Raw genomic sequence first — 23,738 nt, forward strand, 5'->3', positions numbered from 1 at the left:
CATACATACACACATTGTCAGATTTTAGCTCAACTGAAGTTGAGAACAGCAAGATTGAAAATTATAATATGGTCAAAAAATAGGTCAATCCCTAGATAAATATATATTTGGATGGTGGTTCTCATATAGTTTCCGTTAACTTAGAGTTTTCAAGACTAATATGTTTGGTTTTTGAGCTCATTCAACCTACCGAAAGAGTAGACGGCACGCCAGTCGGGCTGGAATGGTATCACGCGGGAAAAGTGAGCACAGTTCAACTCGGGACTTCGGGACCTCGGGACCTGGGGTTGTAGATACTTTGGAGAGTGTTACTACAGTTCAACTCGGGACTTCGGGACCTCGGGACCTAGGGTTGTAGATCTTTTGGAAATAATATTGATATAGTTCAACTCGGGACCTCGGGACCTGGGGGTGTGGGTTTTTATGGGTGAAGAGAGCATACATAACTCAACTCGGGACCTCTGGACTTGGGGGAGTAGATACTTTGGAGAGTGTTGGCACAGTTCAACTCGGGACTTCGGGACCTCGGGACCTGGGGTTGTAGATACTTTGGAGAGTGTTGGCACAGTTCAACTCGGGACTTCGGGACCTCGGGACCTGGGGTTGTAGATACTTTGGAGAGTGTTGGCACAGTTCAACTCGGGACTTCAGGACCTCGGGACCTGGGGTTGTAGATACTTTGGAGAGTGTTGCTACAGTTCAACTCGGGACTTCGGGACCTCGGGACCTAGGGTTGTAGATCTTTTGGAAATGATATTGATATAGTTCAACTCGGGACCTCGGGACCTCGGGACCTGGGCTGTTTAATTTTTTTGGAGAGAATATTGATATAGTTCAACTCGGGACTTCGGAACTTTGGGTTAGAGAACTTTTTGGAGGTATAACATATCGGGTGTGCTTGTTCCGTAAAATACACACAAAGAAAATCGCATCCCAGCTTGTAAAAACTCCAGCTCATCCGATAAAAATATGGTACAGGAATAACATTTATGACCTATAGACAGAAAAGCCTTATAAGAATAAAAGTAAAGAAGAACGTTACCTTCAGTCAAGCTAACATGGTCTTCATCCAACCATTGTTTAGTTATTCCGAACAAATTCTTCTCTCGCTGTGAAGGCTCTAGTAACCAGTGAGCTACTTTCGGGTCTTTCAAAACTGCTTTTGGCAACAAAGTATCACACAACTCGTATATGATCTTCAACTGCTCCTTCAGGTCAAAACCCATGATAGTCGAAGATGCATGCTGGTTAAGGACGGATTGGATACTCTTTAAACGGACTGGCAAAGGCAGTTCCTGGCAGACATCTGGAGGTAAGGCAGTATCGTCCAATTCGTTGTGACGTACACCGTCTTCCTGCAAACTGATGTAGTATGAATCCTTTTTACCCCAGCATATGGCAAGTCCTGTCAACTGTAAATCATCTCTGGTATATAGTAAACGATTGCTGGTTGACGACATTGCAGATGGTTTGGATGTGGTTGAAACGTCTCTGGCAGATCTCAAGGGACGGCCGATCTTTGATGAAGTTGTTTGACTGGTGGGTTTATGAGTTTCACAAGAGAAGGCAACGGTGAAGGATGATTTGGCTTTCCATTCTTGGATGAATGTCAAGAATAACGTTTTGGAGGATGCGACATCGATAATTAGGAATTCATTAGATGCACTTTCGTTTAGGTTGGTTTCTTGAGGAGTGACTCTCTCTGTTGCTTGAGATGTAGAATTCTTAGTGAAAAGTTCAGTACTCTCGAATAGGTCTCCACTGTTGTCATTGCTTTCAATGTTCTGATCGAATAAATCAACCTCCGGTGAAGTAACTGACGTTAAATTTCGTTGCAAAGTTGATGCTTCCCCGGTTAAAGCGTCATTGAATTGGGAATGTAATTTCATGGGTGGTAATATTTTAGGAAAAGTGTCCAGTGCTTCGTCAGTTGTTGATAGTCGCAAGGAAAGGTTTGGCGAGGGTGTGGTCACACTTAGTTCGGTTTTCGGCGACTCGATTAGTATTGGTGATTTTTCTTTCGGTTTTAAAGCACTGTCAGACAAGAGTAAGAGCGAATCAGATGATTCCAAGTAATCGCTTGTCTTTCGTTTGGTTTTCTTACTGTTCACAGAACCCTGTTGCTCCTGGTGGTTGAGTTCACATTCTGCAATCGTTCGAGATTCTGGTTCGTCCTTGGTAACAATATCTCTGGTTTTATTAACTGTGTGGGTTGAGAAGCTTGGAATTTTATCATTCAAAAACAAAGAATCTTGGGTGTGCAGTTTATCACAAAAATTCCCAGTGTTCAGGATTCGATCTTCGGAAAGGTTCGGTGTTTGCTCTGACATAGTTTGGTCTTGATTCTTAGTTGAAAAGCTATTGAAGTCTTGGTTTGGTATCAAGAATAACGAGTCTTGAGTTTCGGATTTATCGGATAATTGGTTGTGGAGCACTGTATCTTTCAATTGTTCAATCAAAATGTCTGTAGTCATTTTAATATCAGATTGATTTTCTTTTCCTAGTATGTTTGGCAATGATTCGCCAAAGAGTAACGAATCATTACTCAAATTTTCAACCATCTTTTGAGCAGTGTTAATGACTTGATTTTCTTGAAATAGAGACATGTCATTATCAGCCAAAGATAAATTTCTACTGAGATTCTGAGTCGAAAGATTCTGTATTTCTCGTAACACAGGACTAGGCGATTGAGACGTGCTTTTCTGCAAAGCATACGCTAGTTGTGTTCCAACTTTTGAGTTACTATCAACTCTTTCACCACTACGTTGTTCGGGAGATAAACGTTTCGAAGATCTCAACGGAGTGATTTTCTCAGCCGATGCTCTTTTACGATTCCTACGTTTTATAGTACTCTTAGTGAGGCTGGATCTTCTTTTCTTGCCTGATGAACTGGAGGAAGATTTAGAGATTGTCGAATTCTTGGATGAGAGATTTAACTGCCCAATGGGAATGCCTAGTGCTTGTGCATCCGCTGCAAGGATACGTTTGGCTTCGTCAATGATCAATCTGCCAGCTTCCTGCTCCGACAAGCCTTCTTTCCCACTCAACCATAAACATTTAGGTACTGATTTACCCACCATTTCAGCATCCTTTCCTTTTAGTTTGTTACTGTAAAACGGTGTCGATTCACGAAGCAATTTAGAGATTTCTTTTTCACTTGCATTGGCTATGGCACTCACAGTTTGAAATCCGTTCTGATAGAATAAACGAGCAGTGAAACGATTCAGTAACGATATGCGAACCAGATTACACAGGTCCCGGCAAACACCAAATGACAAACGACTTTGAAATTGCTCCAGTAAGACTTCTAAACATGACCAGCCAAGTTTCTTACAAAACACGGTCATCATACCTAACAAAGGTAAGGAGAAAAGCCAAATCAAAACCAATGGTCTCGGCTGATTTCAGAAAAAAAAAGATTCCCTCATCTCAGACCTATAAAATCCAGGGGTAGTCAGTGAAATTTAGCGAAAAATCCAAGAGATTTAACCTTCCAAAATAACTTTCCAATAAGTAAAGTGGGGTAAAAGCTGGTGATAGCACAATCTAAAAGATCATTGTACAGGTTCATCTCGCTTATTTGAACTCGAATGGGAAGTAAGTTAGAAATACAGATCGAGCTAGACGTAATTAATGAGGGTTTAATGAGGGGTCCCTTTTGACGATAGATTAGTTACATAACTCAAATATTACCATGGTCAAGTGGTTTTTCTAATTATCATATCATAGCTAATACATGCGACCTCAGGAGTGGGTATTAAAAGGATGAAGGACGATTAATAAAAGAAATTAAAGGAAACCTGCGTAGGTCGCGGCTGAGTTTTGTAACGATTGCAAAAGACCTTTATGGACTTTATATTTACGGCTGACGTCTGACATAGGGACTTCATTACAAAGGTCATTTAATACCAAAGCACCATAAAATCTGCGATGGATACGCATGACACGCTTCTGCTCGGCCGTCACACAACTGACACGGTTCTGCATGGCACGTCCTAAAAAGGATTCTTTGACACCGATCATTTCGCCCACGTGCTTACATTGTGCAGAGAGGCGTTCCCAGATGTTATAGTAAGTGTACCAATCTAAGTCTGGCCATTGGTCACAAATGGATGTTGGTGTTACCTAAAGTATAAAAGATACGAAAATGAATATCATTGAGGGGTCATTGACAAGGATTTATTAAAGTTGAGTAAACTAATGTAGAATTCAAAATGAAGCAAACCTTTATGATTCCCCGATTGTTCGACCAAATAACTTATTTCTGCTAAACTTGGTATATTGATTGATCACAAATAAGCTAACACCGAGGCAAGTTTTTTTGCCGGGGTGGGGGAAGGGCGTAACTGCTGGCAGATGAAAAAAAAAATGAAATTATGAAAATATTCATGAAAAAGGCGCGCGCGCCATCTAAATTTAAAATGTAAATTTAAAATTTGGTGGTTTAATCTTAATTATTCATAAGATGAACTGAAATATTTACGATTTAATAATATATTATTTATTTCCTAAGATATAATACTTGCTGCTAAGCTGGAATCGGTTGATTAATGAGATAGGGGTTTTATACTATAAAACCCTGTGGATTATTTGATCTTTAGAATAATCCGACGATCGCTTTTGATTTTTTTTTTCATTTTGAGATACAAGGTACTGTCCCGTTGAAATTCATGAAAACCACATAACAACAATAAAGCTATCGCACTGGCAAAAGGGCGTGTCATAATATTAAATTCTTGAAAGATCAAAATTTCAAACTTTTTCATTAAAAGATAACACAGTTTGCCTGCTAAGCTACTCGCGTGAGAAATCTGAAATAACCATGAACAAATTTTGATCTTTGGATTATTATTTTTCATTTTCATTTTAATCCTTTGCTCAGACGATCAGACCAAGATTATCTTTCATCAAAATCTTTTTTTTTAAATAGGAATTAAAAAAGTGCGCGCGCGCCAAGCTAACGATTATATCCCGGGAAGAGGGAAAGGAAAAAAAGGGCGCGAATAATCGTGTTTTTAAAGTAGGGGTCAGAAATGAATAATTCATCATTGGGACAAAACATACTAAAACCTCTCGTGTAATAAAGGGTTTTTACATTAAAATTGTGTAGTTAACGTGATATCGACTTCATTTATCAATATCAAACGATAAAAGAGGATATGGCGCACTACCTTAACTTAAAATCGACTCGAAATAAAATCTGAACTCTCGCAAACGCGTCTGACTCGGAGCTTTTCGATATCAAAAAACTTTAGAATTAATCATTTCTTTCTGTACCGAAATTTTTTTGCTTTTTATTCTTACTGTCTTTCTGAGTCTTTGCTCAGACGATCAGACGGTGATATTTTTTCAATAAATCTTTTTTTGAATGGAAGTGTAAAAAGTGCGCGCGCGCCAACAGATGGGAATTGAAGAAAATCTTAAGTTCGAAGGAAGAAAACTTCAATTTAAAAGCCTATGTTCCCCGATTAAAACAATTCACAATTAAACTAAAAAAACATCAGCTGATCATTTGAAAAGAAAGCGGGATGCTTGTGCAGGGGTTTACCCCGTCGGGCACATGATCTTATGGTTATTATAAAGAATTATATCAAAGTATTCATTAATTAAGATGTTATAAAGGGGCTATAAAGAGGGAAGAAAAAAGCTAAAAATTAGAAAGTATGAAATTATATATTGAAAATAAATGAAAACTGATCATACTAAAATGTGAAAACAATAATATTAGTATGAATGCAACACAGACAGGACCAAGAGAACAGGCTGTTAGGGACCGCAATGATTTTTTCAAATTGTTTTTAGCGCATTGAAACCATGCTCATTGGAAAGAGCATCAAAAAAGAAAAAAAATGAGGGGTCATTCATCAAAATCGGCCAAGCCGTTCTCGAGATATGAAATTTTCTATCTCCTGAAAATGACCCTTTTTATGGAACGATTTTCGAGGATTTTTGTAAAAATCATGGTTAAATAGGTTTAAAAGTGAAAATCCGGGGGTTATGTCGAAAAATACATTTTTTGCAATAACTTTACTTCTATTAATGCTATAACATTGAAACTTGGCACGAAGGTTCTCAAGACAAAGTTTTAATTTTTTATCAATTTTTTTTTCAAAATTCTCGTTTGCCGTACGAATGAATCGAAAATATCCTGTATGCCGGAGAGCTGGCAGATTGTCACTCTCCGTGGACTTTGAACTTTCGAATTGTAAACAAACACGCGCTCGACAATTTTGTAGAATTTCTCGAATACCAATAAACTTTGAGCCAAAAAAGACAGCAGAGCGCGGTTGAAAATGTTAATTTTTATTAACAAAGAATATGTAAAAAAGGATGAAATTTCATATTATCTTTGTCTTAATGCCGGGGAGGACAGCTAAAGCCCTCAAAAGTGGCTTTTTCCCAGAAAAAACTGAATAATTTTTTGTAGGATTTGATTGGGTCAATGAGACACTGTCGAACGTGCTAACCGCACTGGCTCAACTTCAGTATCTTTGAAATCATTCGTAGGCCCAATTGTAAACTTAATGGCTTAAGAAAAATTATAGCATTTTGGGTTTTAGCCTCGTTTAGGCTAAAAACTCGTCCCCAGGCCCCAAAAATTAAAATTTTGAAAAAATAAAAAAAACACCCCCAGGGATTTGCCCAAGGATCAAGTGTGCAAAATTTCAGCCCAATCAGACCATTTTTGAAGTCTCCAGCCTGCCCCAAAGTTTTAGCCTCGTTTTGGCGAAAAACTCGTCCTCAGGCCCCAAAAATTAAAATTTTGAAACAATGAAAAAAACGCCCCCAGGGATTTGCCCAAGGATCAAGTGTGCAAAATTTCAGCCCAATCGGACCATTTTTGAAGTCTCCAGCCTGTCCTAAAGTTTTAGCCTCGTTTTGGCGAAAAACTCGTCCCCAGGCCCCAAAAATTAAAATTTTGAAAAAATGAAAAAAACACCCCCAGGGATTTGCCCAAGGATCAAGTGTGCAAAATTTCAGCCCAATCGGACCATTTTTGAAGTCTCCAGCCTGCCCCAAAGTTTTAGCCTCGTTTTGGCGAAAAACTCGTCCCCAGGCCCCAAAAATTAAAATTTTGAAAAAATGAAAAAACAACCCCCAGGGATTTGCCCAAGGATCAAGTGTGCAAAATTTCAGCCCAATCGGACCATTTTTGAAGTCTCCAGCCTGCCCCAAAGTTTTAGCCTCGTTTTGGCGAAAAACTCGTCCCCAGGCCCCAAAAATTAAAATTTTGAAAAAATGAAAAAAACACCCCCAGGGATTTGCCTAAGGATCAAGTGTGCAAAATTTCAGCCAAATCGGACCATTTTTGAAGTCTCCAGGCTGCCCCAAAGTTTTGGTGACAGACACACAGACACACACACAGACACACACACAGACATTCTCAGATTCTAACTCAACTGAAGTTGAGAAAAAAAAACAAATAGCGCTGATCTCTTCCAGTTCCAAAAATGTATAACATCATGGGGGTTTGAGGACGCGCTCACCTGTCTAAATCCAATTTTCTGTTGGTAGGTCGTCTGCCATTCAAAATTTTACAAAATTGCTCATATTTTCATAAAAAATAAAGTTATGGCCACCAAACTTTTACGGGACATTTATTTAATGATAAGAATGCTTCTAAAACTTATCCCATGGTTATAGGTGGTCTAAAACCTAAAAACAACATTTTGGTCGATTCCAACCATTTTACCCCCGTCTTTCGCGGTCCCTAGAACAGGTATCAAAATTACATAATGGAAACAGGTACTGTTTTTCAGGGGTAAAAAAGAAGAATGTAAAAATACGACACCTGATATATGATATGAAGTTCGTTTTCCAGGCAAAAATTACGGCGTGCTTTTTGCAACTCTGTATAAACTATTATGGCTTCATCTGGTTTCATAGAAGAGGCCATTGTAGCGGTGCCCAATTGTGATGGGAAGTATTGTTCTTTCGATTTCTCGTTCACATCATCCTATGAGAAAGAATCAAAAGGCAATTCTTGCAAAAACGTGGATGTAAGAAACTCAAACTTAAGTTGCAGTTTTGTGTAAAAAACACGCCGTCCAACTTTTCTAATCCGAAGCTTGATAAATTAAAATCTATACTATCACTCGAATTATTTTTCCATCTGAGTTTTGGTAGTTTTTAAAGAACGTAGAATTATCCCCCTGACAGCGGGGCTAACGGCTTTTTTCTCTCCCTGCTCCATTCAGGCCATTGCTAGCACAACGGTCAGAATATGTACACTAAATCATCGAAAGTACTAATTTGGGTCCTCGCCCCCTCTTGACATCTTGTAAGATCGCCATTTTATCCTCAGAGGTTTCTAGTAACATTTTGTCTCGAAGCGTCAACTTGATTTTTTCATCCAAATTCTACAAAAAGATATAAGAAAAGAAGACGTAACTTGAAAAAGACAAATTACATTCATCTATACCTTATTTTTCTCAAAGCGCAGTTTGATGAAATCATTTTCCAGTAGAAACTTCATAGATGTGCATATCAGTTCTTCAGGGTGACGGCCCGTTTGAACGGCCAAACACGTGTTCAAATAAGTACTCTTTGCGTAGAGCTCGACGTCAGGTGGGGACACTGCGACTCCGCCAGCAATGACCTCCAGTAATGCACGATTCATAGTACGACTTGCATCTAAAATGTTATGAATAGTTTTCGCTTTAGAAGACACAAATCTTCTTACGCAGTTTATGAAAAACTTAAACACAGTGGACACTATTTTGAAATTTAAAACTAATTTGAATTTTAGGTTTCATTGAATTTGGCTGAAGATCGTCGTTCATACGGACGGCATTAAACTTTAAATTCCAAAAGTGATATATGTGTACTTCTAAAAAGCGTATTACCTAACAAACAACTATAGACAGGTTTCAAGAGTGACGTCATCATAGCAAGTGATTTTTGTTTCTCGTTTGGTTTACATATCAAGATACTTTCTCCTTGAGTGTCGACGCCTTTCCGCCCAGCACGCCCCACCATTTGTTTATACACCAAGGCGTCGATCAATTTTCCATGAAACATAGGGGATCGAATGATGACACGGCGAGCTGGAAGGTTCACACCTAACAAATAAAGGGAAAATTGTAATAAACAAAGAAAAAGACGTGAATGATTGGATCCATGAAATCTTTGTTATACATTTAAGAAGAATTTTATGAGAACAATGAGTAAAAAACCCTGATACTAGAAAAAGTGGATCTTATACAAATTAAAGTTTATGTAATAGGAATATGACATGAAGCCTTAAAATTTCAAAATTACGAGCACATCAAATTTTGGGAGTATTTTATGATTTAAATAGTAATTCATTTCCCTTCAGGGGGTTCAGTTCTAGCGCAACATGTTCATATGACTATGATATGATTTTAACACGGTAACACTATCAGAATTCATGAGAACTACACTTCGATCGATAATGAAACTGGGTGACGTAGAATAATGCAGGAAATTTGATAACTGACGTCAAATAATAATTTGAAAGCTGATGCTTGTTAGAATTGTCGCATTAAAATTAGAATACGGATTTACTTCAATAAGAAATGGACTTGACTTGGAAAAAGCAGTGTTTCGGCGATCAATTAACCAGGAAAATATTAGAAATGGAAGTGTCCCTACAGAGTGTTTTGGTATGGCAGTGATGTGATTATTAGCTTGTTGTTAATCGGACAACAAATCAAACCTGTCTGGTCATAAGTATACTTGCACTCACAAACAAACAATCCGAAAACATTTGTCAGTGTCTAAGAACCATTTCATTTTCTAATATTTTCCTGTGTCATCATTTTGGTGCGTGTGAGTATTTTCTTATTATATTTTAGGACCTACCTCTAAGCAAAAATAAGCCTTAAATGACCAGTGATAAATAAATATAGATATGAAAACTGGCTTCTGGCAAATGCGGATTTTTTCCGTCAACGGACGAGGACCTACGCCAAAAGCCAAAAAATTAACATGGGGTATTCTAGCGATGAAAGACAAAAACGGCAAAATATCTAGAGATTTAATATGTGTAATTAGTTTTCTACGGTCGAAGAAGACTGAAGGCAAACATCAAGACTTGGACATTTGAGAATCCAAATGTGACGGAGTGGACGGAAAGTGATTGGAAATCAAAGTAATCAAACCCTGTTGGGCAAACTATTGGAGTTGCTTATTTATTATTGCTTATAAATACTTACAAACCTTCGATCAGGAATAATAAAAATCGTTTCAAGAAGGTTCGAAGTCATTTGTTAAAATTTTGAAATTGAGGATGACTCGTTGAAAGATTTGAAAGCTCTTCAACGCTAATGACTAATATACTTGTGCGAGGCAAGCTACAAAAAGTCGGTAATAATAAAAAGAGTCGGTACTTGTATGATTTAAGGGCTCTGACCATAGTGAATTTTTGATATTTGTCACTTACAAAATGTAAATTTCTACTTCATATAGCCCACAAAACTGTGGCATGTTATACATTTTCTGTTAGGCCAATTATCCTTGAGTCTGAAAATTTAATAATCGTAATGAAAAAATTTGATGAAGAAGAAAATGAAGACTTTTGCGAAGAAGAGTATTTCAACTTTGAAGAGCTTAGTTTCGGCGGATAAAAAACATTTAAAAAAAATATTTGCAGTAGATGGTGTATCTTTTATCAAATTAAAATTATTTTTTCGGAAAGTTTTTCTAAAAGCTTATTTGTCTCAAAATCTTGAAAATTGACCATTTTCCATCCCAATTCTTCATAGAAAAACAGCCATAACTTTTGATGCATTTATTTAACGAAAAATTTAAAACAGTTCAATTCTTGGCGGACAGTTTGAAAAAAACTTCGAAACAAAAAGGTTAATTACCCATTAAAACTTAGCACGTCTTTTTAAAGTTCATAACGTTATTTTTGTAACTAAAATCTTAATTACTCTTAAGGGATTTGATTAAAAAGCAATCTATAAAGGCAATTCCTTGTTAAAAGTGTTAAGAACCTAAAACATAACATTTATGTTCAAATACTAAAACCAATTTTCCGACATGGTCAGAGCCCTTTAAAACCGGTAGAGAAAATTCGGTTAAAATTCGTTTGTTAAGTAATTTTTGACATAAGAAATTAGAATGAACTGAAATTCCCATTTTCTTGAAGGACTTGGTCTTAGATTCAACTAAAAATACAGGAGATTTGTTAGCTTCAATCTGCTATAACCATTCGAGGCGCGATCAAATTTCCAGGATAAATCTTCGGTTGAGCACATTTCTGATCTTAGCTTCACAGATGACACTTTTGGGAAAAAAATAAGAAATACATTTTGTGCAAGTTTGATGCCAAGTGAATACTGGTCAATCAAATCAGTAATTGAATATCTCAACGTTTGCAAAGGCTACTCTATTCACAAATTATATATCGTGAATAAGAAATTATAGCTTAACTGGCAATTATTTGTACGCGATAATTTAGCGATGCAAAAAGAGAAAATCGATTCAGAGATATTCGTCCGCTAGGTCACATTACAGGCCGTTCCTGTAGGTCTTCGACAGTTGAAAAGTAATCACACAATAATCTGTAGGTATTCGACCGTTCGTGTAGGTCTTTGCCAGATGGAGCCCCGCGTTGAAGTTTTGAGGGACTTCGGCCGCTGACGTAGGTCCCTATCTCTTGACGGAAAAAAATCTGCCTCACCGATAGAAGCCTGGCCATGGGTGCAGAATCATGGATGCAGGGTTTAAGGGGACTTTAAGGTTAGACCCTGAAAAGATTCATTGAGGTTTAATGTTTATGGGAAAAGATGATCAAGAAAAGTTTTCACCGTAAAAAGGTGTCTTTCTACCGGAAGACAAAACTAGGCATAAATGAGTACGGAGTGTTGAGTGTAGTGTATAGGGTGAGGCCCATAAGGAAATTCATTGGGGTAAAATGTTTGGGTACAATGTTAGTATAAAATACTGATCCTGTGCAATGCGTAAACCAACGACGGTTTGGTTGTAAAAAAGAGTTTATTAAACTATCGTATTCAGAGATATGAACTTGTTACTATTTAACTCGACATCGAGGCTAGGCATATTATTATCATTATCAATTTTAGAAAAGCTCGGGTCTCAGAATAAGGAAATTAATACGGCATCAAAACACAAAGCACTATTATTATACAAATAGTTTAATCGAAACAATTTTATGGTTCTTTAGATAATAATGAAATTTACGTAATTTGAACTGAGTTGTAGGAATCTCATTGACAATAAAATCAAGGTTTGTGTAAGTGACGTCAAATATAAAATTTGACATTTGAAAATTTAGAAAATTTATAAAAAGGCAAAAAAAGAAAAAGAAATATAACATTGCATATGGTTAAAGGGTTTGTGCACAACAATTTTGGTCAGTCTTTTCTTCTACATCTTGCATAGACTAGTAAACTAGTCGTTGAAAACAGACCCATATACAAAAAAATCCAAGCTCCAAATAAAAAGAATCGAAGAGGTGAGGTTGCGTGTCTTTTCTGGAATTTCAACGACTAGAAGCTTCTTCCCTCAAAAAACGTTGTTTAATTTTACAACCTTTTTTAGGTTTTTGAGAATCCATCCAACTTTTTTGACTAAATGATGTTTCATAGTAACATTAAACATGGGGACATATAAATAAATGAGCATTTCCAAAAGCAATAAACAGAAAGAAAAATAAATGCAATCCCGCACGGGTCAGACATACAGAAATCTGTATGTTTCTCGATTTTAGGTGAAGAAAAAAAGGCGTTGGAAGAAGCTTCTTGTCGGTAGGCTGCATGCATCCCCAAATTAGTTTTGATATAGGGGATGCGAATCGGGCTCTGATATCGCTTCCGAGAAAATTACCGAATAGCTATGTATTTTGCAGAATTTTGGCGACTTGTATTTTTCAAAAAACTCGATGTGTATTGTTTGAGTTATTTGATGATGTAAATAGAAATCAAATAAAGATTCAAATAAAAAGAACATATGGCTAGAAATCTCTCTTTCTCCTCTATTTCTTTTTGTTTATCGAAATTAATTGAATTAGCAAACAAAACTCTCAAGATAACAAAAGACGACAAACTGTCAATCAAAGTTCTCTATCATTCAACTCTTTTTTTGGTTAGCAGATTTTTTGCTAAGTTCGGAACGGTTTTGTGAGCCTGATTCGCATCCCCTATATCAAAACTTATCAGAGGGGATGTGTGCAGCCTATCTTGTCGGTTATTTTCCTTTTCTCTCACGCGCACTGAATATTTAATTAGTGTTTACATTATTTGATTGACAGTTTTATTTTAAGTAATAACCGACTAGTTTACTAGTCTACATCTAGCAGTTTGAAGAGAAGACCTGCGAAAATAGAGGTCGTAAGAACTGCAAGATGGAGAAGAAAAGGGGTCAGAGGTGGGTGAAGTGAAAGAGTTTAAATATACTCTTTCACAGCTAAAAGAGTTCGTGCACAACAATTTTGGTTAGTCTTTTCTTCTACATCTAGCAGTTTGAAGGGAAGACCTGAGAAGACAGAGGTCGTAAGAACTGCAAGATGGAGAAGAAAAGAGAACAGACGTGGGTGAAGTGAAAGAGTTTAAATATACTCTTTCACAGCTAAAAGAGTTCGTGCAAAACAATTTTGGTTAGTCTTTTCTTCTACATCTAGCAGTTTAAGGGAAAGCCTGAGAAGAAAGAGGTTGTAAGAACTGCAAGATGGAGAAGAAAAGAGGACAGACGTGGGTGAAGTGAAAGAGTTTAAATATACTCTTTCACAGCTAAAAGAGTTCGTGCACAACAATTTTGGTTAGTCTTTTCTTCTACATCTAGCAGTTTGAAGGGAAGACCTGAGAAGAAAGAGGTCGTAAGAACTGCAAAATGGAGAAGAAAACGGGACAGACGTGGGTGAAGTGAAAGACTTTAAATATACTCTTTCACAGCTAAAAGAGTTCGTGCAAAACAATTTTGGTTAGTCTTTTCTTCTACATCTAGCAGTTTGAAGGGAAGACCTGAGAAGAAAGAGGTCGTAAGAACTGCAAGATGGAGAAGAAAAGGGGACAGAGGTGGGTGAAGTGAAAGAGTTCAAATATACTCTTTCACAGCTAAAAGCGCTCGTGCACAACAATTTTGGTTAGTCTTTTCTTCTACATCTAGCAGTTTGAAGGGAAGACCTGAGAAGAAAGAGGTCGTAAGAACTGCAAGATGGAGAAGAAAAGAGGACAGACGTGGGTGAAGTGAAAGAGTTTAAATATACTCTTTCACAGCTAAAAGAGTTCGTGCACAACAATTTTGGTTAGTCTTTTCTTCTACATCTAGCAGTTTGAAGGGAAGACCTGAGAAGAAAGAGGTCGTAAGAACTGCAAAATGGAGAAGAAAAGAGGACAGACGTGGGTGAAGTGAAAGAGTTTAAATATACTCTTTCACAGCTAAAAGAGTTCGTGCAAAACAATTTTGGTTAGTCTTTTCTTCTACATCTAGCAGTTTGAAGGGAAGACCTGAGAAGAAAGAGGTCGTAAGAACTGCAAGATGGAGAAGAAAAGGGGACAGAGGTGGGTGAAGTGAAAGAGTTCAAATATACTCTTTCACAGCTAAAAGCGCTCGTGCACAACAATTTTGGTTAGTCTTTTCTTCTACATCTAGCAGTTTGAAGGGAAGGCCTGAGAAGAAAGAGGTTGTAAGAACTGCAAGATGGAGAAGAAAAGGGGACAGAGGTGGGTGAAGTGAAAGAGTTCAAATATACTCTTTCACAGCTAAAAGAGTTCGTGCACAACAATTTTGGTTAGTCTTTTCTTCTACATCTAGCAGTTTGAAGGGAAGATCTGAGAATAAAGAGGTTGTAAGAACTGCAAGATGGAGAAGAAAAGGGGACAGAGGTGGGTGAAGTGAAAGAGTTCAAATATACTCTTTCACAGCTAAAAGCTTTCGTGCACAACAATTTTGGTTAGTCTTTTCTTCTACATCTAGCAGTTTAAGGGAAAGCCTGAGAAGACAAAGGTCGTAAAAACTGCAAGATGGAGAAGAAAAGGGGACAGAGGTGGGTAAAGTGGATGAGTTCATGCGAGCTCTTTCACAGCTAAAAGCGTTCGTGCACAACAATTTTGGTTTGTCTTTTCTTCTACATCTAGCAGTTGGAAGGGAAGGCCTGAGAAGACAGAGGTCGTAAGAACTGCAAGATGGAGAAGAAAAGGGGTCAGAGGTGGGTGAAGTGAAAGAGTTCAAATATACTCTTTCACAGCTAAAAGCGTTCGTGCACAACAATTCTGGTTAGTCTTTTCTTCTACATCTAGCAGTTTGAAGGCAAGGCCAGAGAAGACAGAGGTTGTAAGAACTGCAAGATGGAGAAGAAAAGGGGTCAGAGGTGGGTGAAGTGAAAGAGTTCAAATATACTCTTTCACAGCTAAAAGCGTTCGAGCACAACAATTTTGGTTAGTCTTTTCTTCTACATCTAGCAGTTGGAAGGGAAGGCCTGAGAAGAAAGAGGTTGTAAGAACTGCAAGATGGAGAAGAAAAGGGGACAGAGGTGGGTGAAGTGAAAGAGTTCAAATATACTCTTTCACAGCTAAAAGCGCTCGTGCACAACAATTTTGGTTGGTCTTTTCTTCTACATCTAGCAGTTTGAAGGGAAGACCTGAGAAGAAAGAGGTTGTAAGAACTGCAAGATGGAGAAGAAAAGGGGACAGAGGTGGGTGAAGTGAAAGAGTTAAAATATACTCTTTCACAGTTAAGAGTTCGTGCACAACAATTTTGGTTAGTCTTTTCTTCTACATCTAGCAGTTTGAAGGGAAGACCTGAGAATAAAGAGGTTGTAAGAACTGCAAGATGGAGAAGAAAAGGGGACAGAGGTGGGTGAAGTGAAAGAGTTCAAATATACTCTTTCACAGCTAAAAGAGTTCGTGCAAAACAATTTTGGTTAGTCTTTTCTTCTACATCTAGCAGTTTGAAGGGAAGACCTGAGAATAAAGAGGTTGTAAGAACTGCAAGATGGAGAAGAAAAGGGGACAGAGGTGGGTGAAGTGAAGAAGTTTAAATATACTCTTTCACAGCTAAAAGCCCTCGTGCACAACAATTTTGGTTAGTCTTTTCTTCTACATCTAGCAGTTTGAAGGGAAGACCTGAGAAGAAAGAGGTTGTAAGAACTGCAAGATGGAGAAGAAAAGGGGACAGAGGTGGGTGAAGTGAAAGAGTTCAAATATACTCTTTCACAGCTAAAAGAGTTCGTGCACAACAATTTTGGTTAGTCTTTTCTTCTACATCTAGCAGTTTGAAGGGAAGGCCTGAGAAGAAAGAGGTTGTAAGAACTGCAAGATGGAGAAAAAAGGGGTCAGAGGTGGGTGAAGTGAAAGAGTTCAAATATACTCTTTCACAGCTAAAAGAGTTCGTGCACAACAATTTTGGTTAGTCTTTTCTTCTACATCTAGCAGTTTGAAGGGAAGACCTGAGAAGAAAGAGGTTGTAAGAACTGCAAGATGGAGAAGAAAAGGGGACAGAGGTGGGTGAAGTGAAAGAGTTCAAATATACTCTTTCACAGCTAAAAGAGTTCGTGCACAACAATTTTGGTTAGTCTCTTCTTCTACATCTAGCAGTTTGAAGAGAAGACATGAGAAGAAAGAGGTTGTAAGAACTGCAAGATGGAGAAGAAAAGGGGACAGAGGTGGGTAAAGTGGAAGAGTTCACGCGAGCTCTTTCACAGCTAAAAGAGTTCGTGCACAACAATTTTGGTTAGTCTTTTCTTCTACATCTAGCAGTTTGAAGGGAAGACCTGAGAAGAAAGAGCTTGTAAGAACTGCAAGATGGAGAAGAAAAGGGGACAGAGATGGGTAAAGTGGAAGAGTTCACGCAAGCTCTTTCACAGCTAAAAGCGTTCGTGCACAACAATTTTGGTTAGTCTTTTCTTCTACATCTAGCAGTTTAAGGGAAAGCCTGAGAAGACAGAGGTCGTAAGAACTGCAAGATGGAGAAGAAAAGGGGTCAGAGGTGGGTGAAGTGAAAGAGTTCAAATATACTCTTTCACAGCTAAAAGTGTTCGTACACAACAATTTTGGTTAGTCTTTTCTTCTACATCTAGCAGTTTAAGGGAAAGCCTGAGAAGACAGAGGTCGTAAGAACTGCAAGATGTAGAAGAAAAGGGGACAGAGGTGGGTGAAGTGAAAGAGTTCAAATATACTCTTTCACAGCTAAAAGAGTTCGTGCACAACAATTTTGGTTAGTCTTTTCTTCTACATCTAGCAGTTTGAAAGGAAGACCTGAGAAGAAAGAGGTTGTAAGAACTGCAAGATGGAGAAGAAAAGGGGACAGAGGTGAGTGAGGTGAAAGAGTTCAAATATACTCTTTCACAGCTAAAAGAGTTCGTGCACAACAATTTTGGTTAGTCTTTTCTTCTACATCTAGCAGTTTGAAGGGAAGACCTGAGAAGAAAGAGGTTGTAAGAACTGCAAGATGGAGAAGAAAAGGGGACAGAGGTGGGTAAAGTGGAAGAGTTCAAATATACTCTTTCACAGCTAAAAGAGTTCGTGCACAACAATTTTGGTTAGTCTTTTCTTCTACATCTAGCAGTTTGAAGAGAAGAACTGAGAAGAAAGAGGTTGTAAGAACTGCAAGATGGAGAAGAAAAGGGGACAGAGGTGGGTGAAGTGAAAGAGTTCAAATATACTCTTTCACAGCTAAAAGAGTTCGTGCACAACAATTTTGGTTAGTCTTTTCTTCTACATCTAGCAGTTTAAGGGAAAGCCTGCGAAAACAGAGGTCGTAAGAACTGCAAGATGGAGAAGAAAAGGAGACAGAGGTGGGTAAAGTGGAAGAGTTCACGCGAGCTCTTTCACAGCTAAAAGAGTTCGTGCACAACAATTTTGGTTAGTCTTTTCTTCTACATCTAGCAGTTTGAAGGGAAGACCTGAGAAGAAAGAGCTTGTAAGAACTGCAAGATGGAGAAGAAAAGGGGACAGAGATGGGTAAAGTGGAAGAGTTCACGCAAGCTCTTTCACAGCTAAAAGCGTTCGTGCACAACAATTTTGGTTAGTCTTTTCTTCTACATCTAGCAGTTTAAGGGAAAGCCTGAGAAGACAGAGGTCGTAAGAACTGCAAGATGGAGAAGAAAAGGGGTCAGAGGTGGGTGAAGTGAAAGAGTTCAAATATACTCTTTCACAGCTAAAAGCGTTCGTGCACAACAATTTTGGTTAATCTTTTCTTCTACATCTAGCAGTTTAAGGGAAAGCCTGCGAAAACAGAGGTCGTAAGAACTGCAAGATGGAGAAGAAAAGGAGACAGAGGTGGGTAAAGTGGAAGAGTTCACGCGAGCTCTTTCACAGCTAAAAGCGCTCGTGCACAACAATTTTGGTTAGTCTTTTCTTCTACATCTAGCAGTTTGAAGGGAAGACCTGTGAAGAAAGAGGTTGTAAGAACTGCAAGATGGAGAAGAAAAGGGGACAGAGGTGGGTGAAGTGAAAGAGTTCAAATATACTCTTTCACAGCTAAAAGAGTTCGTGCACAACAATTTTGATTAGTCTTTTCTTCTACATCTAGCAGTTTGAAGGGAAGACCTGAGAAGAAAGAGGTTGTAAGAACTGCAAGATGGAGAAGAAAAGGGGTCAGAGGTGGGTGAAGTGAAAGAGTTCAAATATACTCTTTCACAGCTAAAAGCGTTCGTGCACAACAATTTTGGTTAGTCTTTTCTTCTATATCTAGCAGTTTGAAGGGAAGACCTGAGAAGAAAGAGGTTGTAAGAACTGCAAGATGGAGAAGAAAAGGGGTCAGAGGTGGGTAAAGTGGAAGAGTTCAAATATACTCTTTATAAGCGTTCGTGCACAACAATTTTGGTTAGTCTTTTCTTCTACATCTAGCAGTTTAAGGGAAAGCCTGCGAAAACAGAGGTCGTAAGAACTGCAAGATGGAGAAGAAAAGGAGACAGACGTGGGTAAAGTGGAAGAGTTCACGCGAGCTCTTTCACAGCTAAAAGCGCTCGTGCACAACAATTTTGGTTAGTCTTTTCTTCTACATCTAGCAGTTTGAAGGGAAGACCTGTGAAGAAAGAGGTTGTAAGAACTGCAAGATGGAGAAGAAAAGGGGACAGAGGTGGGTGAAGTGAAAGAGTTCAAATATACTCTTTCACAGCTAAAAGAGTTCGTGCACAACAATTTTGATTAGTCTTTTCTTCTACATCTAGCAGTTTGAAGGGAAGACCTGAGAAGAAAGAGGTTGTAAGAACTGCAAGATGGAGAAGAAAAGGGGTCAGAGGTGGGTGAAGTGAAAGAGTTCAAATATACTCTTTCACAGCTAAAAGCGTTCGTGCACAACAATTTTGGTTAGTCTTTTCTTCTACATCTAGCAGTTTGAAGGGAAGACCTGAGAAGAAAGAGGTTGTAAGAACTGCAAGATGGAGAAGAAAAGGGGTCAGAGGTGGGTAAAGTGGAAGAGTTCAAATATACTCTTTCACAGCTCAAAGCGTTCGTGCACAACAATTTTGGTTAGTCTTTTCTTCTACATCTAGCAGTTTATTTTTTATTTTTTATTTTTTTCCCGATTTATTTAACGTTGGTGTTACATAGTTATAATTAAATACTAATTTATACCAACTATTGACAAAAATGATTATATGAAAAGATAATTTCTATAAAACTATATAATAAAGTGAAACTATAAATTTTTAGGTACATATTTTATAAAGGCAAATATTTGTTAGGTTTATTTCATTAAGTAAGGATTTAAATGAATCGATGGAAGGCTTAAGCTTATTATTTTCAGGAATTTGATTCCAAAGTGAGCTTCCACGAAATAAAAAGGATTGTGTTCCGAAACGATGGGAGGTAGCCTTGGGTATTGCCATCAAGACTTTGTTTCGCAAATCAAACTTAATTGTTTTTGATTTATAGACCTGCTGCATGAATTCAGGATTTAATTTTTTCTCAGATTTGAAAACCTCACAAAGTAAGAAGCAAAGATGAATTTCATGGACCGTTTTACACTTGGCGCTCTGTAACAGAGATTCATAGTCTTCTTGGAAATCACAAAGTAATATTCTCAGAGCCCGCTTGTGGACTTTAGTGATTTCCTCATATGTACTGTAGTCTTGTTACAGAACATCCATGGTCAAATGTAAGAAGGTTTCGAATTCTGTTTAAGCTCCAAATTCTCTTTTTAGCCTTAGAGCAAAGAGAATTGATATGAGTGCTAAATGATAGATTATTGTCGATGGTGATGCCTAAGAGCTCAACAGAATCCGTTGATGATATTTTTACATGTCCAACCAAAAGTTCTACAATAATATCTTTATTATTTCCTAATACCAACATTTGAAATTTTCCAGGATTTGCTTCAAGGTAGTTTTTTGAGAACCAATCTAGAATAATTTCTAAGTCAAACTCAAGATTTAAGATGACCTCTGCAAGAGTTTCAGCACAAGAATACAATGTATTATTATCTACAAAATTGCAAATGCTGGTTTTGACTATGAAAAAGAATAAGTCATTCAAAAAAATGTTAAATAAAAGGGGTCCGAGTATAGAGCCCTGTGGAACACCAAGATGTATTTCCAACCATTCACTATACTGAGTATAGTATATTTTTGTTCTCTGATAGCGATTACTCATATAGCATTTGAGAAGGCCAAGACTTTTAGCATCGAGTCCATAAGCTTTGAGTTTAGCTAATAAAAGTTTGTGGTCTATGCAATCGAAAGCTTTAGATAAGTCCATTAAAACTGCTCCAACTTTACCAGACGCATCCAAGCTTTGATGCCATTGACCAATCATTTTGATTAGAGCATGCTGGGTGCTGTGTTTAGCTCAGAACCCACAAAGTCTTGAGTCAAAAATGCCATCAAAGTAAGATGAAAGTTGGTCATGCATAATTCTTTCATAAATTTTTGAAAAAATTGGCAATATGCTAATTGGCCGATGATTTGTCTTCAGAAATTTGTCTTCCTTTTTAAAGACAGGAGTGACCCTCGCCTTTTTTAGAGTTTGAGGGAATTGAGAAGTGCTAAATGCAAGATTTACTAGTTTTGATAATGGTTCTGATAATAAGTCAGAGACCATTTTAACAAGCTTAACTGAAAAAGGACCGCTCACGGATTTACTAGGGTTAAGTTTAATCATGATTCGGTGGATATCTTCGGGGGTAACCTCGCTAAACGAAAATGATCTGTTCGTAGACTGAGATTCGAGGATGCGAAGGACGCTAGGATGATTTTCGAGCGGATTATTTTCAGTGTTCCCAGGAAGACTAAATTCTGAAGTTTTTATGCCAAGATAAGAAGCGATATTTACAAAATAATCATTAAAGGTTTGAGCTATAGTAGCCTCGTCATCTATCAGCTCGTTTGATTCACTTGAATCGTCAAGCAAGAACATTTTTTCGTGGTGTTGGACCTTGTTTGAAAAGTATGGTTTTGCAGATTTCCAAAAGTTTTCTGTTGCCCTTTAAATCACGAAAATACTTTCTCTTTGCTTTCCTATTCAGATTTACAATATTATTTTTTTGTTTACAATATAAGTTTTTATAAAAGGTGTTTCCGGTCTTATTTGCTTTGTTTTTGTAAAAAGAGCGAATCATAATAGCTTTTCGGACAGCTTTAGTTATATGGGGCTTTTGATTTCCCCTTATGGTTCGCTTTTTCATTGGTGCACGGGCATCCAGAATATTTTCAAAAGTGTTGCTGAAGTCTTCAAAATCTGAGAAATCGCAATCAAAATTACGACTTAAAGCTGAGCGGAAACAACTTTCATCAAAATTTTTAAAAGATCTATATTCTATAATTTTGGGAGGAAGTTTTTTAAAACTAGCTTTGAACATGCTATAAATCAAGTGATGGTAGTCACGCAACGTGCGCAACGCACTGGGCTCAACTTCAGTGGCTTCAAATTATTCATAGGCCCGATTGTAGACCCCCAGATATTCACCCAAGGAACAAGTGTGCCAAATTTCAGCCAAATCCAACCATTTTTGAGGCCTGTAGGCTCTGCTCTAAAGTTTTAGCCTCGTTTTGGCGGAAAACTCGTCCCCAGGCCCCAAAAATCAAGTTTTTTGAAAAACGAAAAAAAACGCTTCCAGATATTCACCCAAGGAACAAGTGTGCCAAATTTCAGCTAAATACGACAATTTTTGAAGTTTCCAGGCTGTCCCAAAGTTTTAGCCTCGTTTTGGTGAAAAACTCGTCCCCAGGCCTCAAAAATCTAAATTTTTGAAAAACGAAAAAAGATCTTCCAGATATTCACCCAAGGAACAAGTGTGCCAAATTTCAGCCAAATCCAAGCATTTTTGAAGTCTCCAGGCTGCCCTAAAGTTTTTGTGACAGACAGACAGACACACACACACACACACAGGAGACAGACAGACATTGTCAGATTGTAGCTCAACTGAAGTTGAGAACTGATTCCTGTTTCAAAAGTCCCACTGTTTTTAAAGCAAAGAGGCCGATTTGTAAGGATCAAATCAATGCATCTACCTTTCTTTAAAGGGAAGGCCTGAGAAGACAGATGTCGTAAGAACTGCAAGATGGAGAAGAAAAGGGGTCAGAGGTGGGTGAAGTGAAAGAGTTCAAATATACTCTTTCAAAGCTAAAAGCATCCGTGTACATAGATTTTGGTCCATCAAGAAAAGTGATCACAAAAAGTTTCATGACTTTTGATGGAACGAATCTAAGTTATTGGCTACGAATTAAAATTTCCTTAAAGAACTGAGTTCCATGAATTTACTGTTAAAGGACCTTTATCTAGGACCAAAATATCTTGTGAGATGATGTGATAACAGAAATAAAATAGTCATCAAATCAAGAAATGGAAATGGTAAGACATACCGGATGACAGCGTAGACGTTGCGATAATAATCTTCAAGACACCTCTTCGGAATGCTCCTTCAATGATATCCCTTTCATCCATGGTCAGTCCAGCGTGATGGTAAGACACACCAGAGCTGACCACCTTCTCCAAACTTGGATCCAAACCAGCTGGTGTTTGCTGCAGCTCACTTAACACATCTTGTAAGCCTTCTTTATCAAAGATATTCTCTGTATCAGATTCTTTACTCAAAACATTGTTGGCGAGATAGTTGGCAATGCTGATGGATAATTTTTCACACCAGTTCTTGGTTGGACAAAAAATCAAGACAGAGTTTGTATCTCGCATTGTTTCAAGACATAAATTGATAACGTCATCGTCGTCGCCTTTAATTGTGTCCTCAGGTGAAATAGTCCGTACTACAGTATCTGCGCAATCGTAAATAGTCTTAGAGGTTTTCAAATATTCATCCAAAGGCACTGGTCTGTAATCAGTAACGTAGAACCTTGCATCCAACCATCGCGCCATCATGTCTAAATTCGGTAAAGTAGCACTCATACCTATGATTTGTATCCCATTGTCATGGTTACTGCTGCTCTCATTATTTTCACCAACATTGGTTGCATTCTTAGCCATTAAAAATCGAATCTTGGTCAATAAGAGTTCAAGTAAATAACCACGTGATGGGTCACCAATCATGTGCATTTCATCAATAACAATACTTCCAAGTAGAGATAGCTTGTCTTCCTCCATGAGGCGGTTGATCAGAGAGTTTGCTCGTTCAATGGTGCATATAGCGATATCAATGTTGGTTAATCCACCAGGAGGTGTCTCGTTTCCCATAAATCCACCCACATTGATGCCAGCTTCCTCAAATTGATTCTACGATATAGAATTTGTTTAAACTTAAACGCAAATACAGGGTGATTAAAAAAAACCGTAACCCTAGAATTTTTGACGTAACTTTTTTTCTGTTTATCTTATCGCCGTGAAATCTTCAACACTCATACCCTAGTAGATTTGAAGCCT

General features: G+C 37.9%; 1 protein-coding gene across 2 annotated transcripts in view; it reads right to left on the reverse strand.

Annotated features, from left to right (window-relative positions):
* LOC136822788 (DNA polymerase theta-like) overlaps positions 1-23,738 on the reverse strand; it is a 35,620-nt gene that overhangs the window by 9,741 nt on the left and 2,141 nt on the right. For both annotated transcript variants that reach the window (XM_067079078.1, XM_067079077.1), the window contains exons 5-10: positions 22,730-23,591; positions 8,847-9,062; positions 8,423-8,634; positions 7,793-7,957; positions 3,801-4,125; positions 1,043-3,352 (exon numbers count right to left, since the gene is read on the reverse strand). In XM_067079078.1, the coding sequence (XP_066935179.1) occupies positions 1,043-3,352; positions 3,801-4,125; positions 7,793-7,957; positions 8,423-8,634; positions 8,847-9,062; positions 22,730-23,591 (4,090 nt within the window). The remainder of the gene's footprint in view (positions 1-1,042; positions 3,353-3,800; positions 4,126-7,792; positions 7,958-8,422; positions 8,635-8,846; positions 9,063-22,729; positions 23,592-23,738) is intronic.

This window comes from Clytia hemisphaerica, unplaced genomic scaffold, assembly GCF_902728285.1.
Source record: "Clytia hemisphaerica strain Z4C2 unplaced genomic scaffold, Clytia hemisphaerica genome assembly, whole genome shotgun sequence".
Lineage (NCBI taxonomy): Eukaryota > Metazoa > Cnidaria > Hydrozoa > Leptothecata > Clytiidae > Clytia > Clytia hemisphaerica.